Source organism: Balearica regulorum, chromosome 3 (genome assembly GCF_011004875.1).
Source record: "Balearica regulorum gibbericeps isolate bBalReg1 chromosome 3, bBalReg1.pri, whole genome shotgun sequence".
Lineage (NCBI taxonomy): Eukaryota > Metazoa > Chordata > Aves > Gruiformes > Gruidae > Balearica > Balearica regulorum.
In genome coordinates, this window is record NC_046186.1 from 65,251,648 (window position 1) to 65,266,603 (window position 14,956).

General features: G+C 45.7%; 1 protein-coding gene across 5 annotated transcripts in view; it reads right to left on the minus strand.

The window, feature by feature from the left end:
- The window catches only part of NHSL1 (NHS like 1), a 184,324-nt gene extending 169,602 nt beyond the window's left edge, over nt 1-14,722 (minus strand). For 3 of the 5 annotated variants that reach the window (XM_075748214.1, XM_075748213.1, XM_075748211.1), the window contains exon 1: nt 13,413-14,055. In XM_075748214.1, coding sequence (XP_075604329.1) covers nt 13,413-13,770 — 358 coding nt within the window. In that variant the 5' untranslated portion in view covers nt 13,771-14,055. Of the gene's footprint in view, nt 1-13,412; nt 14,060-14,517 lie in introns of those variants that run through there. The other 2 variants (XM_075748212.1, XM_075748221.1) reach the window with 2 other exon arrangements.
- Between the last annotated feature and the right edge of the window lie 234 nt (nt 14,723-14,956).

The window sequence follows — 14,956 nt, forward strand, 5'->3', positions numbered from 1 at the left end:
GAAAAAGGTTTTCCCATAATTCTCATTGGAGTTCACTTGCTTGCCCCAAGCAAGATGAAGAAACAGAACTATACCGTATCTTTTCTAACCTGCTTACTAAAGCTCCCATCGACAAGCAAAAAAAAGGGTAGTACATTAATGTAACCTAGATCCTAGACAGTTTCCAAAAACCTAGCCAAGAATCTTTGTCAGAATTTCAAAAAGAAGCCGCTGCTGAAATTCTTAAGCATGCGGAAGGGTTGTTCAGGACTCCTCCTGCAAACACTGAATGCTTTTCACTCCCTCAGAGACATTGCCAACAGCATCTGTAAGGTGAGATGCTGGAAACAGCTTCTACTGTCTCCAGTGGAGGTAGCTTCCGTCTTTCTGAGTTCAAGTTCATTACCTTGCCTTTCAACAGAAGCGGTAGGTATTTTTATTGAGAGTATAAAAGCTCTTTCAAAGCAGCACTGCAAGGTCAGAAGTCCTCAAGTAAATAATTATAAATAAAAACTAATATTTTAAAAAATTAATTATAATTTTAAAACATTATTTTTGGCTGCCAGCTTTGTTACTTGATTAACCAACCTTTTTCAGATAAATATGCTAAGGCTATAGAATGCCCCAGCTCTCTTGATCAAATTGTTCATCTTGGGTACAAATTAGCACCCCTCTTGGACAACCTTCCAGTAAGAATATATTAGTGTTCCCACTTATACTACTTTGAAAAGAGGCAATGAGCACAAACTGAAACCCAAGAAACTCCATTTAAACATAAAGAAAAACTTTTTTTCTGTGAGGGTAGTCAAACACTGGCACAGGTTGCCCAGGCAGGTTGTGGATGCTCCATCCTTGGAGATATTCAAAACCCAAGTGGACACAGCCCCCAGCACCCTGCTCAAGCTGAGCCTACTCTGAGTAGGGGGTTGGATTAGGTGGTCACATCCAGGAAGTAGTGGTCAATGGTTCAATGTCTGGATGGAGATGAGTGACAAGTGGTGTCACTCAGGGGTCTGTATTGGGACCAGTACTGTTTAGTATCCTCAACAATGGAGGATAGACTTAGGACCAAGTGCATTTAAGCAAATTTATGGGTGACACCAACCTGAGTGGTGCAGTTGACATGCCTGAGGGACAGGATACCATCCAGAGGAACCTGGACAAACTTGAGAAGTGGGACCATGTGAACCTCATGAGATTCAACAAGGCCAAGTGCAAGGTCCTGCACATGGGTCAGGGCAACTCCTTGTGTCAATACAGGCTGGGGAATGAAGGGAATGAGAGTAGCCCTGCAGAGAAGAACTTGGGAGTACTGGTGGATGAAAAGCTGGACATGACCTGTCAATGTGTGCTTTGCAGCCCAGAAAGACAACCGTATCCTGAGCTGAATCAAAAGTATGACCAGCAGGTCAAGGTAGGTGATTCTGCCCCTCTGCTCTGCTCTCGTGAGACCCCACCTGGAGTACTGTGTCCACCTCTGGGGCTCCCAGCACAGACATGGACCTGTTGGAGTGGGTCCAGAGGAGGGCCATGAAGATCATCAGATGATTGGAGCACCTCTCCCATGAGGAAAGGTTGAGAGCTGGGCTTGTGCAGCCTGGAGAAGAGAAGGGTCTGGGGAGACCTTATTGAGGCCTTTCAATTCTTAAAGGGGGAAGAAAGATGGGGACAGACTTTTCAGCAGGGCCTGTTGTGACAGGACAAGGGGTAACGGCTTTAAACTAAAAGAGAGTAGATTTAGACCAGATATAAAGAAGAATGTTTTTACAATGAAAGTGGTGAGACACTGGAACAGGTTGCCCAGAGAAGTGGTAGATGCCCCATCCCTTGAAACATTCAAGGTCAGGCTGGATGGGGCTCTGAGCAACCTCATCTAATTGTAGATGTCCCTGCTCACTGCAAGGGATTGGACTAGAAGACCTTTAAAGGTCCCTTCCAACCCAAACTATTCAATGATTCTATGATCTCCAGAGGTGCTGTCCCACATCTGGGATTCTGTCATTTCAATGAGAACAAAAAGAGCGTTTACCCTTTCAGTTTCAAAGCTCTCAAGGCATGATCTTTGGTGACTGCTGAAGCAGCCTCAAGAACTTCTCCTTGGAAAGTTTCATTCAGTTCAAACTCACACAGTCACAGCTTCAACAGCAGCCACTGAGGCGGGTGAGAAATCAACAAAGGTACTGCAGCAAACAGCACACAGTTAAGTATCTTTTATAACATCCTGTAAGTACAGACTGTGCTCTAGTGTTAACTGAGATCACGCAGGATTTTAGGCTGAGTGATGAGAAAGACTCTGGTCACTTCAGCGTTTACCTACAGAGCTCATACTGAAGCCTGCTATTTGGCAGTGCCTGCCTTTTGTCAGTCAGTTGTTTTTCCAATCTGCTATTTCTGTTAAATGTTGAGATATTCTGGGTTCTCCCTGGTAAATTCAAGCTTCTACTAGAAATATACCCACACTTTCATTTGTCTTCAGAATTAAGTTTATTTGTATTTTATTTTTATACACCACTAGTAATAACATAAATTATAAATACTGTATGTGTATAGACTTAACTAGTGATAAAACCAATGGAGCACAAACATGCCAAGCTGACGAGCTCAAATGAAGACAAGCTTTTGTCTACAGTGACCCAATTCGTTTTTATACCCGTTGCACTACACAATGCATTTAAATCATTTAAGTATTTGATGTATTAACCTGCAGCACATTATCTCTATGTACAATGCTATATTACCTACTCTTCATCCCACCGTTTACAAGTTGTAGCTATTTTCAGACTGCAGCGAGTTTCACAATTTGTCAGCAAGGTTAGGAACAGTAAAAAAACGGTTCGTAAGGTTTTGTGTGTTGGGAAAAGGGGTGGGAGAGGAAAACACGCACTGTTAGAGCTACGGGTCAAAACAACACGCTGAGAAGAGCACTCCCTCCCATGTTACATACCGCACTCTGCAGAGGGGACATCACAAATTACAGAATTCAAGCCAAGCTCAGCAATGAGTGGGAGCAGGCAAGATAATAAGTACTGCAGATGGTTTTGGTCTTCGTTACCTTTAAGTAGACACAATGTCTCTGTAACAGATACAGAACAAACAGAGGCTTTTGTAACATGACAAACTAAAAAACACCAAGAGCTTTATGTTTTTGTGGTATTCTTCGCCTCAGGCAAACACTCTGTGGATTTCTAATAACCTGCTCTTCCTCTAGACCTCAGGAAGGCCCGTAACTATTGTGAAACTTTGGGTTCTTCAAACCACACTTAACTAAATTGCCATCTTCTAGCTTGACCTGTATGTGTTAAGACTAGACTCTCTTAGGGCAAAAAGCCTCACGCTCACAGTGAAATCTGTATTGTGGCTGTGCTAAATAAGTGCTTTCTAATGTTTTAAGGAAATTTGTGATCGCAAGTAGGCCAACGCTGCGGTTTCACCTTCCTCCAGGATAAGCAAGCACAGCGTCCCTCTTCTCTGTGCAGGGGACTTCCTGCCAAAGGGCAGCCCTGCCTTACCGCCGACCACCAAGACAAGGCAGGGCAAGAGAACTGGCTCATACTCACCTCATTTTCTCCAGCTTTCCTATCTTTCCTGAATGTATAGATCACAATTACAGATTACAATTCTGTATATTTCATAATATAGTTATTATATAATTATAACTGCGACTGTAATTTCAAAATAAACTATAATCTATTTACATTTAAACCATCCTTGTTAAGAGCATGTTTGCCTCCCCAGGAAGAGGTAAACCCTACATGATGCTACCCAGGATTTCGGCAAGTGCGGCAGCAGAGCCGCTTCGGCGCACGTTGCACAATCGGGGCTGAGCCCAGCTGCAGCCCAAGGGGGTCAGGCCCCCCCAACCTCTGCGGGACTGCTCCCCACAGGGCTCGGGCTGTCCCAGCCTGCCCAACAGGACTGCACATGCTCCCCACTGCCAGTGCAGCAGCCAGAGATACGGGGATGGGTGTTGGCCCTGCAGAGATCACTTGCTATACCAGTTTCCCACATCTGGGCTTCCATCGAGCTCCCGAACACAACCGGTACAAACCCCTGCTATTCCCCCATTACCGCCCTTCTATTTCCTATCCTACCCCTTCCCTATGACGAGCATTCAGCTGTGCAAACTGACTTTTTGTGATAAATATGCTTATACCTTATAATACTCTTGATCTTCTATCACATATACATGCTAGTAAAAAAAAAAAAATCTGGCAGGAGGAACTGCACAGTAACTATCTACTGTTTTATTTTAATAGAACAAGGAAATAGAGAATGAAAATAATGTAATATTCCTAATATGCCTTGCTGTTTTAGTTTAGATGCAGTTTTCTAAAACTTGTTCATTAAACTCTCCCTCATAGCACATAGGAGAAAGAACTTAATAGCTTTAAAATGTTAAAGTTCACAATACAGCTTTGGTTGTGCTATCTTTCTTCTAAATTGAAAATCAAGTACCGTGGTTAATAAAAAAAGAGAACGTTTTAGGTAAGTTTTGTAAGAGCTTTTTTCCATTTCCTGGTAGTTGGCTTCTTTTTTTCTAATTCAAAATGGTTTAGGCACCTCTATGAACAATGTGGCTATCAACATTTTGAGGTTTTTCAAGCCACTCAAGCAGATTCAGTTACTTAGCATCAACTAGATACTGAATAGGGAGGGAAAGTCAACACCACTCACTTGGGAGCTCTTTCCTCCCATACAACAAGAACAAAAGGTGCCACTAGAGATAACCCACAAAGCACCCCTCTCAGGTCCTGCTGAGCTTCCCCTAAGCAAACTCCATCTGTTGCCAAAAGCAAAAACTCACCAAAGTGGAAAACAGAAGACAGATGTCTGTTTGCCAGGAGGAAGACTAAACTTGCTTTCTTACTCAAACCCATGCTGTTGAGAAGGCTCACCAATGTAACAACCAGACACACAAGAATATCTGTAAACCAGTGAGCAGCAATATTTATCCCACCACTTAGAAGCTGATGAGAGCTCCTCTGTGGCCAGCATTTTGATACTAAAAAGAAAAAAAGAAAAAAAAAATAATCACAACAGGAGGAGGAAGGAGAAAGAAGAGTGTTCAAGTACAGTATGTTATCACTTAGAATATTCTGCGAAGTCTCTTGTTTTCATTTTCCACTTGGCCATTCAACCAGAAAAAAAATAAAATAAAAAATAAAAAAGACACCGTCACTATTAGTCAATATGCTTGAAATCTCCACTCTATCTTTTTTCCATTACAATTTACATTAATGTTTATTGCTAGTAGAAAAATTAAGTGGCTCGATTCTTCAGATAGCATCCATAGTTCCAATTTACTTCAGGAGGCATCTGTTACAGACCTAATCTCTGAAAAGTAGGAGCTAAGTTAATTAAAAAATTACAATCTTAGATTAATCAAAGTTTGCTTAGACTACAGTCTGAATACAGTAAAAGGAATATCCAATCAACTACCGTAACAGATCTACTGGTTGTCAAGATGTTAAATTTCAGATTAAAACAGAGCTGCTGCTCACATGTAGATTAGGGAAATTAAACCTACTGAAATATTAAAATGTTCTTTAAGTTCAAAAGTTATAAGAAGTCACAGATATACATTAAAGTGAATTTCTTTGAATTTTTTTTATTTCAAGTAATGCCTGGACGCTCTCACTTCCACCACTGTAACAGTGTAAGTGGTTTTGCTCTTGATTTCTATTCGTACAGCAAAGCAATAAACATTTCTGTGTTTGGAAGGGAAGCATAAAAAAATGACTGAAGGGACGTACTCAGATCCGATTAAGACCATTACCGTGGTGATATCTGCTGTGCCACAAGCCCAGCCGGGAAGGCCTTGCTGGGGCTAACACCGAGGGGCAGGTAATGGAGGGGTGAGAAGGGGCTGTCAGGAGAAAGCCAGAAGCTCCATCAAATTTCACCTTTCCTGTCTCTGCCTCCCATCCCCTCACCTCCTGCCTCCCAAATCCTACCAACTATCAGGCACGCAGAGCACGTTGTGTTTGCAGAAGGGGAGATGCCCAAGGCCAGTTTTATCAGGCACGACACGGGTGGCGAGGTGCAGAGCGGGCACTGAAGCTGTCGCCCCTCACAGCAGGCAGGACCAGAGATGGAGAGGCAGTGCAGAGCACACCTGGGGTGGGGAGCCTAAGCTACTAAAGGAAAGGAGGAAGAGAAGATGAAGGAAAAGAAATAATAATCAAGCCTTAACCTAAAAAGTGTGCAGACGAGTGGCTCCGACGGGGAAATTACCAAGAGGAGTTATGGCAAAGCAATTACCGGGCACTGCCCCTCTCTGCAGGCGTTACTGCCCTGCCCCTGCTGCACACTGACGCAAGCTCAACCACATTCAGTAAGGCCTTAAACATTCATATTCTAACTACTCCTAATTCTGAAAGGGCAATGAAATCTCACATGTACAACGCTGATTAAAGGACAAGAGGCCAATAAATAAATAAATCAAACCTAACTTGAAACATCATCATTCACAAATGACAAAGAAAAAAAACACGACAGCCTGAAGCCAGAAGAAGCCCTGCCCAACTAAAACATGGTACGACATAAATACAAACAACTTGCAAAGTCCACCCACGTTAATCTGTGCTTAACGCACAGGTAAAAAGATATTTTTTCTAGTCACTTAAGTGGCATGTCATCCAGGCTTTCTGGAGACTGCCATCCAATCAGCAGGTTTCCTATCAAACCTACAGCCCAGAACAACATTTAATTACCATGTTTAATTGATCTTGTTAACTGTTAGGCTGGACAGCTTTGATCTCGCCTGCTGATAGCTAGTTTACGACTACAAAAGAAACTGAGTCTTTGCATAATAGCCAAGCCTTCGATGTGCATTTTTTAATTTCTTCTGTTTCTCAATCTCCCTTTCTGTTTGTGCTGCACTAACTCTCCTGATAACAGGAACCAAAGCACATGTCCTTATTTATCGTACCATTTATTTGAACATGGGGGGGGGGGGGGGAGAAAGATGAGGAGGTAAAAGAAATGCCCCCTCCTTCACGCAAAAATATGGAAAAAGGCCAGGAATTACCACAGTGGATCTGACCTTGGCAACGTTAAGTGCAATATCCCACGCCTGATGGCAGCCGGTACCAAACGCTTCGGAGAAAGGTGCAGGAATTGCTAAGCACATGTGGGATAATCTGCTCCCCATCCCCCTCAAAAGTCTCATCTGACTCTCCACTGGTTAGAGGCTGGTTTAAATTCCAGGACAGAGGTTTTGAGGAATTTCAGTGGCTTTCCACTGTGTTGTTTTATGTTTGTCAATAGGTTCACCCAAAAAATGCCTCTTCTGCAGGAACTTCATATTAGCAGCTTAGGAGTGAAGCCCACAAGACCAAGATTACTAGCTCGTGCTCAACCAAACTGAGACTGTGCCAATACTAATAGGAAGAGAAACTTCTGAGGACATTTTACTGTATCCTAAAATATCTAGGAGCCTTCAAAATAGATCCTAATTGAAAACAACTAAATACAAGTATGTTGAATTCATCAACTACGTCTCCTAAATACCTGAATGATCAAGCCAATCATAAGATCTATGGAAATAAATGTTCATAGGTGGTGTATAATAGGTTCTGAGCAATGTACAAAGCAGCTCTAAATTTCAGCCAAAGAGTGTCAACTGTTTTCAAAACAGCAAGCCAAACCCTCATCAAACTGAATTCAGCTGGAGCTTTGCCACTCAGCAGGACAGCGACTTGGCCCACCGTCCCCATGGGAAATCTTTTTCTAACTCAGACTTTCTTCCTGCTTATTTCAAACAAAATCTCCTTTGGATCAGGTTGAATTTCCACAGATAATTAGTCTTGCACTAGCTAAATGAAACAAGAGTTATATTGCTTCTGAGCAGTAATCTGAATAATTACAATAGGGTAAAAGAGAAAATGTCTTTTTTTTTTTTCCTAGGGGAACTTAGCAATTAACTGTTTAACATGGTTTGAACTTTGCTGCTGAATCTTCGCATTACACAGCAACAGAGAGAAGGACCATTGTGCGCAATCACTTGAAGCATCTGTAGAGTATCGTAGCTGAAGTGTGGCTCCCAAATATTGTTACAATAGAATTTTTCCCCTGAAAGCCCATCCCTTCTCACCAAAGCTTCCTCAACAGCACGCCATGGTTTTGGTGGCTATTTTTTTTTTTTTGGGGGGGGGGGGGGGGGGGTTTGTTGTGGTAGGGCGTGTTTTGTTTGGTTTTGGGTCTTCTTCTAAACCTTTTTCTAAAGAAGGTTTCTTCTTGTTATTACAAGATGACAGATATCTTAACACTCTTTCCTTACACCAGAAGCTACACAAAGGCCAGAAAGTCAGTCAGTTCATCTCCTGCCTGCTGCTGATACTGGCTCGAATAATGCTCACTTTTGGTGGCTAGGGATGGAGGAGGGGTTTCCCTAGGAATAAGCTGAATAAAGCTTCCTGTTCGGCTAAAGCAGGAAACGTGCTCCAGTACTGCCTTGCACACAAAGAGTGGAAAATACTTACTAAACAAAATAGCAGGAGATGAAGTGTAAACTGGATTGTCCTTACATCATGCAGACACATAGAAAGCCATACTCCCCATCCCCCCCAGCTCTCTTTAATGAAAGTGCTTAAACTTGAAAAAAATACATACATATGCATACACGTTCTGTATGAACATCAAATGATTACGCTGTGCCTTTAAAACCAAACACTGAAGGATTTTAAACAACAACAACGCTAATTAGGAGGTAGCATTTCCTCCCTCCCACAGGATCGGTTTCTTCTTGTTAGAATAGGAGGTACAACTGGCCAAACCCCATCCTACTACTGGAGAAACTGAACCAGAAGTTGTCATTAGGTTTAAACTCCCAGCATTTGTCTCAAAACATCTCTTCAGAAAGACTAAAAATAAATAGCATAGAAGATGGAAGGGACAGCCTTCCAGTCTGTCAAACCATTAGGATTCACAGAGAGGAACAGCAATATTAATTTTTGAGTATCTGCAGATGGTAGAAGACAAATATTAATGGAAAAAACGTCCTTCTTCATGCCCTATAAAAACAACTGTTTAAGGCCTCTTAGCATTTCCCAAGAGCTGGCCTTGTAATTCATGCAAGATTTCTCTATTTCTGCTATCATGATGAGCTCTGATCACTTCAAAGACGCACTTGTCCTCACCTACCCTGACATTTAAGAACTGAAGGCGTTGAAAACTACATCACCTAATGCTAGGTCACAGCTACAGATGCACACTGCTAAAAGATGAAAAGCAGTTAGGCAAGTTCCATGGTGTAAAACATATTACAGCAGCTAGATGCTGGAAACATATAACAACACACCACGCAAAACAGCCACGCACATAAGCTTAATGAAAACCTGATGAAAGACTGTTAAAAAGAAGTACAGAATCTAATTAATTCTCTAGACGTGGCTAGTGCAGTTGAAGTAAGGTCACGAGTACTGCATGCTGCGCTTGAGTTTTATAAACCACCTTGAGCCATTAGTGCCTCCCACCATCATGAGTTATAAACCAGTCATCGGCCCCACAGGGACATGTCTCATTGTATTTTGATCTCTCTTCTTATGGCACAACACCCTGCTCATCATGCAAGGCTTGAACACATGTCAGGAAAGCATTTTACTAAATGGCCTTAAAAATTTTTTATCCTTGTATTGAAATAGAGTCAGGCACAAGTTTCTCAGTTGGGGGACAAAAGGAAGCTTCTCTATCACCCTAAATGGAAACTTTAAGACAGCCAAACCAAACCAGAGAGAGCTGAACCATTCCAGTGAACCCCAACATCAGTGGTGAACCCTGGAAAAAGCCAGCCATCACTAAGATTGCATACAACTGAAAGCTACCTTCAGCATCCTGAAGCAGACGTGAAACTAAACTCTCTGAGCACGCACGCGTGGCACACCAATACAAACCCCTTGGAAAGCAGGCCTCCCAGTTGCAAGGCATAGCAGAAGTCCAGCCATGCTGATAGGTGAGGAATTTTCCCCCCAGTAAGGGTTGCAAAGACATAGCACCTCCTGCTACATCATTAACCAGTTTGCCACATCTCAAAGTTCTTTCAGATGTGGTGCAATGGATGTACTTGAACTAATGCATTCACTACAGGATACCAAAGAGTATACAACAGAAGAGAAACAGCAGAGGTCATTCAGGACACATTTAACTACTAATGCTCCAATACGTACATCTAGGAGCGTGTGGATCCTACGTGCGCGCACAAGGACACACCGTACAGCCAGACAAGCCAGCACAGTCCGTGACTGTAAAGAGTGACTAACTGAAGACAAAGAGCTTTGTTCTGCCTGCTCTCCCTGCCTCGCGCTCCCATGCTCGTTGAGGAACAAACACTACTTGGACCCCCGTTATCTGCACAACTGATGTTACATGAAACTTTACTTTGAAACAAAATGATGATAATACCCAGCAGAAACCCCTCTCGCACTTTCAAAGTAGGTACTTTCCCAAGCACAAGGGACATATGTAGCATAGCTTATACCAGCTGCCAGCCCACAGCTACTTCCCAAGAAACAGTTGTGACCCAGATTTGAAGTTTGCAAACTGAAAGCGTTGAAAGCTACATCACCTAATGCTAGGTCACAACTACAGATGCACACTGCTAAAAGATGGTCCTTCCCATATAAGATCATGCTGGGATAACAAAAGTCACCCTGGGACCTTTGGTTCCAAGAGGAAATTATTGTCTGGGCCCACAAAGAGAACAAAAGCCATTTATTCAAGTAGAAATTGCCTATGATTTGAAAAGCAGGTGTACAATGTCCTATCCCCTCGTCCTGAAAGCCAGAGCAAAATACTTACGTCATCTGATACAACGTCATGCTGCATCTGCCTGTGCACCACAAGAGATACAGTAGTTCACAATATTTTTCCCCACAAGAAAAGGTTTATGAGCAATAAGAATCTAGTAAGCGGGAAAGCAATTAAATTCGTTTACAATCCTTGTTGCTCTTATAGTCCCACACCAGCAAACAGTTTTCTCCATGAAGCTTCTGTATCTTCAAAAATGGGAAAGAAAAATCCCCCTTGTCATTGTTCCCAAACAAAGCCAGCATTATAAAACCATTCTCTTTGTTTGTCAGATATCTGCCTTTAATGCCAAGAAGAGCGTTAAACTTTCAGAGGAGCCTTGACGGCTTGCATTATAGACACGTTCATGATGCTAACTATAACTGATCATCCACCTGATCTCCTTGGCCAGATTACAATATGCAGAAAGCATATAAGGAGAGAATTGACATACCTTTATGTGCAACTTCACATCAGTATGCTTAGCCTACAAATCAATTCCTCGTGTAACTGATAGGCAAATAAAATAATCTTCCTTTACAAAAAGGTTGTACTTCATACAATAAAAAAAAATTAGAAAGAAATCATCATTAATTCTCATTGGCTTTAATAAATATTAGCAGCAGCAATGCAGCTGTTAAGTAGCAAAATTAAATTTGACAGCAGAGATGCCAAAGAATTTAAAACCAAACATAAGAACTGCATCCATTTTTGGGAATTGCAATGACAAGAACAAAGATCATCAAATTAAAAGCAATAACAAGCTTAGCTCGAAGAACTGAGTTGTAATTAAAGAAAACTAAGTACTAAATGTGTAACTTGTGCAAAACAATGACCAAGAAAGCATACAATAACTACATGTCTGACACATGTAAAATTTCAGGGTTTGCACAGTGTAGCACTAGCCTCATTTCACCCTTCCCTTTAGATGTGTTGCATCAGTGTATGGTAATAATTAGCTCCCTATTTACAAGAGAGATAAATAAATACTACTTCCTATCAGGGTATCAATGTAATATACCACCATGCCGGAGGTATCTCCAGTAATAAAACATTCTCATTTCATGTCTGACTGCACCATGCCACGCCAAGCTAGCATAACTAAAATTGGGAGAAAAGGATATACCTGTCTTGGTGAGGAAGAAAAGCTCCTTACGTTTGTCAAGCAGTTACGAAGCACCAAAAAAAAGTCAAACTGGTTATCACAAAACTTTAGCCTAACACTTACAAACTACAGAAATAGTCTCTTGGTAAGGGTGATGGTTTCTTCCTCTGGAGGAACTGCATACTGAAGTATATGAAAGGAATACATAAGAGCATACCTAAGGAATAATTCTGCAATGAAATCGGTAAGTTCCCCATACAGAGTTCATACTCTCTGAATCTTATCTGTGAAAGGTCTTCCTTATCAATTTTGTTCAGAAGTACGCCACACGCAAAGCAGGCTTTCTACTTCCATTTAAAAGAACACTATTGGTGGTCTCTGAGCAGCAATCCTATTTAGGCTAGGATTATACCTTACACAGCTGCCACAGAAGTTGCAACACAGTTCTTAGGATTCCTGAATGTTTCCAACACATTGAGAAAGCTAAGCTGATGTTGCAAGCCATCTTTCACTCACTCTGTGGGGAGCTAGCACATATACAAATGAAATTCCATGTAGAAGATAAAATTTTTACAGGATCCTTTCTCAAAAGTTGGATCAAGCTCGGAAAAAACGTTTCCTATAGCTCTATGTAGCTGTACAGTTAGTTGCTTCTAAGGGCCACTTTACAGGCTCAGAAAGAAACTTAACAAGAGCGTCCCCATACTGCCATTACTCAGGAATCCGAGGCGAAACCTGGATCTTGCTGCTTGTGCTCTGTGTGAAGTTGCAAATACAAACTTGGGATCAGTTCTGCACGCAGAACTGAAGCTCAGGAGAACCGAGAGATACAAAACCAGGTGCGAAGTGTAGCCAGGTTTGTATTTACTGAGGTCTTCCCAGACGCATCCAAAAGAATTAATCAGGCATGTGGGCTGAACTGTCAGAAGCTCGGCTGCTCCCAAGTCTAGCGCAAACCTGGCATAAACATGTGAACAAACTCACCCAGCCCTCCCTCAGGATTACCGTGCTGTCTCCCAGCTAAAGTCTCCCCGCGCTGGAAGCGCTGACAGCCACCAGCTCCCCTCCGCCCCCGCTGCAGACACTCTCTCCCCGGTGAATTACAGTTCTGCCAGACAGAGACACCGGCAAAACACCGGCAAAACACCGGCAAAACACCGGCAAAACACCGGCCCCGCACGCTGACACCTCCCTGCCCGGGCGGCAGCCAGCGCCAGAGCCGCTGGGACGAAACCCGGGGCCGGGGTCACCAGGAGGGGGACGAGCAGCGCCCCAGCCGCAGGCACCGCCGGGGTCCCGGCAGGAGCCGCAGCGGGACACCGGAGGCGCCGCCGCCGCCGCCACCTGAACGCGGGAAGGGGATGCTTAAGTTTCCCTCTTTCTTTTCTCGTTTAAACAGACAAATAAAGAAATAAAGGAAATTCTGCCGCGCAAACCGCCCAACCACCAGGCGGGCGCCCCCCGGCCGGTCCCCGTCCCCCGTTCCCCGGGGCCGCCCCGCCACCGTCCCGGGCTCGCAGCGGCGGGGAAGGGTCGCACTCACGGATCTTGACTTTGCGGTGGTCGAGGCGGGCGAGGAGCGCCTCCAGGGCGCCGAGGCGGCGCTGGAGCCGGGCGTTGCGGTGGCAGAGGGAGTCCGCCTCGCTGAGGATCCCGCCGAAGATGTCGCCGGCGCAGCGGGAGAGGTCGGAGAGCTGCATCAGCAGCGACACCAGCGCGTACGAGCTGACCTGCTCCAGCGCCCCGAAGAGCGGCACCGCGCCGCGGCGGCGCCCGCCGCCCCCCTCCGCCGCCCCGGCGTGGTCCCCCGGCGCCGGGCCGCCCCGCTCCGCGCCGTCCCCGCCGGCCTCCTCCAACCTGCACAGCTTCAGCGGCTCCAGGGTCCGCAGGGGGAACGGCATCGCGGCCGGGGGAAGGAGGGCAGCGCAGGGCACGGTGGCGGGGGGGGTGAGGGGGAAGAAGCTAGGCGTCCCCGGCGCAAAAAGTCTTCATCCGCGCAGCGGCCGCGGTGACAAAAGTTCAGAAAGAGGAGAGAGAGGGAGGGAGAACAACAACAACAACAAATGAATCGGGGCGGGAGGGCGGCCGGGCTACGCGCTCCGGTGCCGGGAGGGAGCCGCTGCCGCCGCCTCGGCGGAGGGGGAGCCCCGCGCGGCGCCCATGTGCGGGAACGGCCCCCGGAGGAGGGAGCGGCCCCGGGAGGAGGGACGGGAGGGCGAGGGAGGGGAGCGGGGCGGCCGCCGCAGCACCGCCGCACGGCGGGAGCGGGGAGAGCCCGCGGCGGCGCGGCGCTGCCCTGCGGCCGAGAGACAGGAAAGAGCGCGGCTTTCTCTCCCCAAAGTGGGAGACTGGGGGGGGGGAGAGGAAGCGTGGGAGGGGGGCTGAAGCGCCCTGGATGCGGCCACAAAGGAGGAAAGGCAGCCAGAGGGGAGGGGGGGGGAGAGGAGAAGGAGGAGGGGAGAGAAAAGGCCGGAGCAGCCCCACCTGGGGAACCCCGCGCTGTTGCAGGCACTTTTCTGAACGCACCAAACTCGCAACCCGGAAAGCGAGAGCTGGAAAGAGAGGAGGAGAGAGGGGAAAGGAAACAAAAAAAAAAAAAAAAAAAAAGCCTCACGAACCTGGGAAAAGAAAAAGAGGCTGCCGCCTACCTGTGGCTCCCCGAACTGGAGCCTCCGCCAGAGCCTCTCCCTTCCCGGCCAGCTAACAGCCAAGGTAGCCGCTCCCGGCCCGGCCCGGCCCAGCCCCGCGGCGCTTCCCGGGGGGACACCAGCCCCCTCCGGCCCCGCCGCCGCCTCCTGCCCGGCGGAAGGGGCCAAGGGAGAGATGGGGCAGGTCGCCGCTGCCGTGTCACCTCAGGCTGTTCCCCCGCCGTGCCCGAGATGCTGCTCAAGGCAGGAGCAGAAGAACAGCCCTCCTGGGAGACACGGTGTGAGCGGAGCTCTAATGGTTATTTGTGGTTAATTTTTAGTAAGATTGACGCTAAAGTAGGAAAAGCAAAGTCTGAACCAAGCAGCGTGAGCTGGAGTGTTGTGGCACCAAATGTCACCCCAGCACATAACCCTGGTATGGACTGAAGCCAGGTTCAAG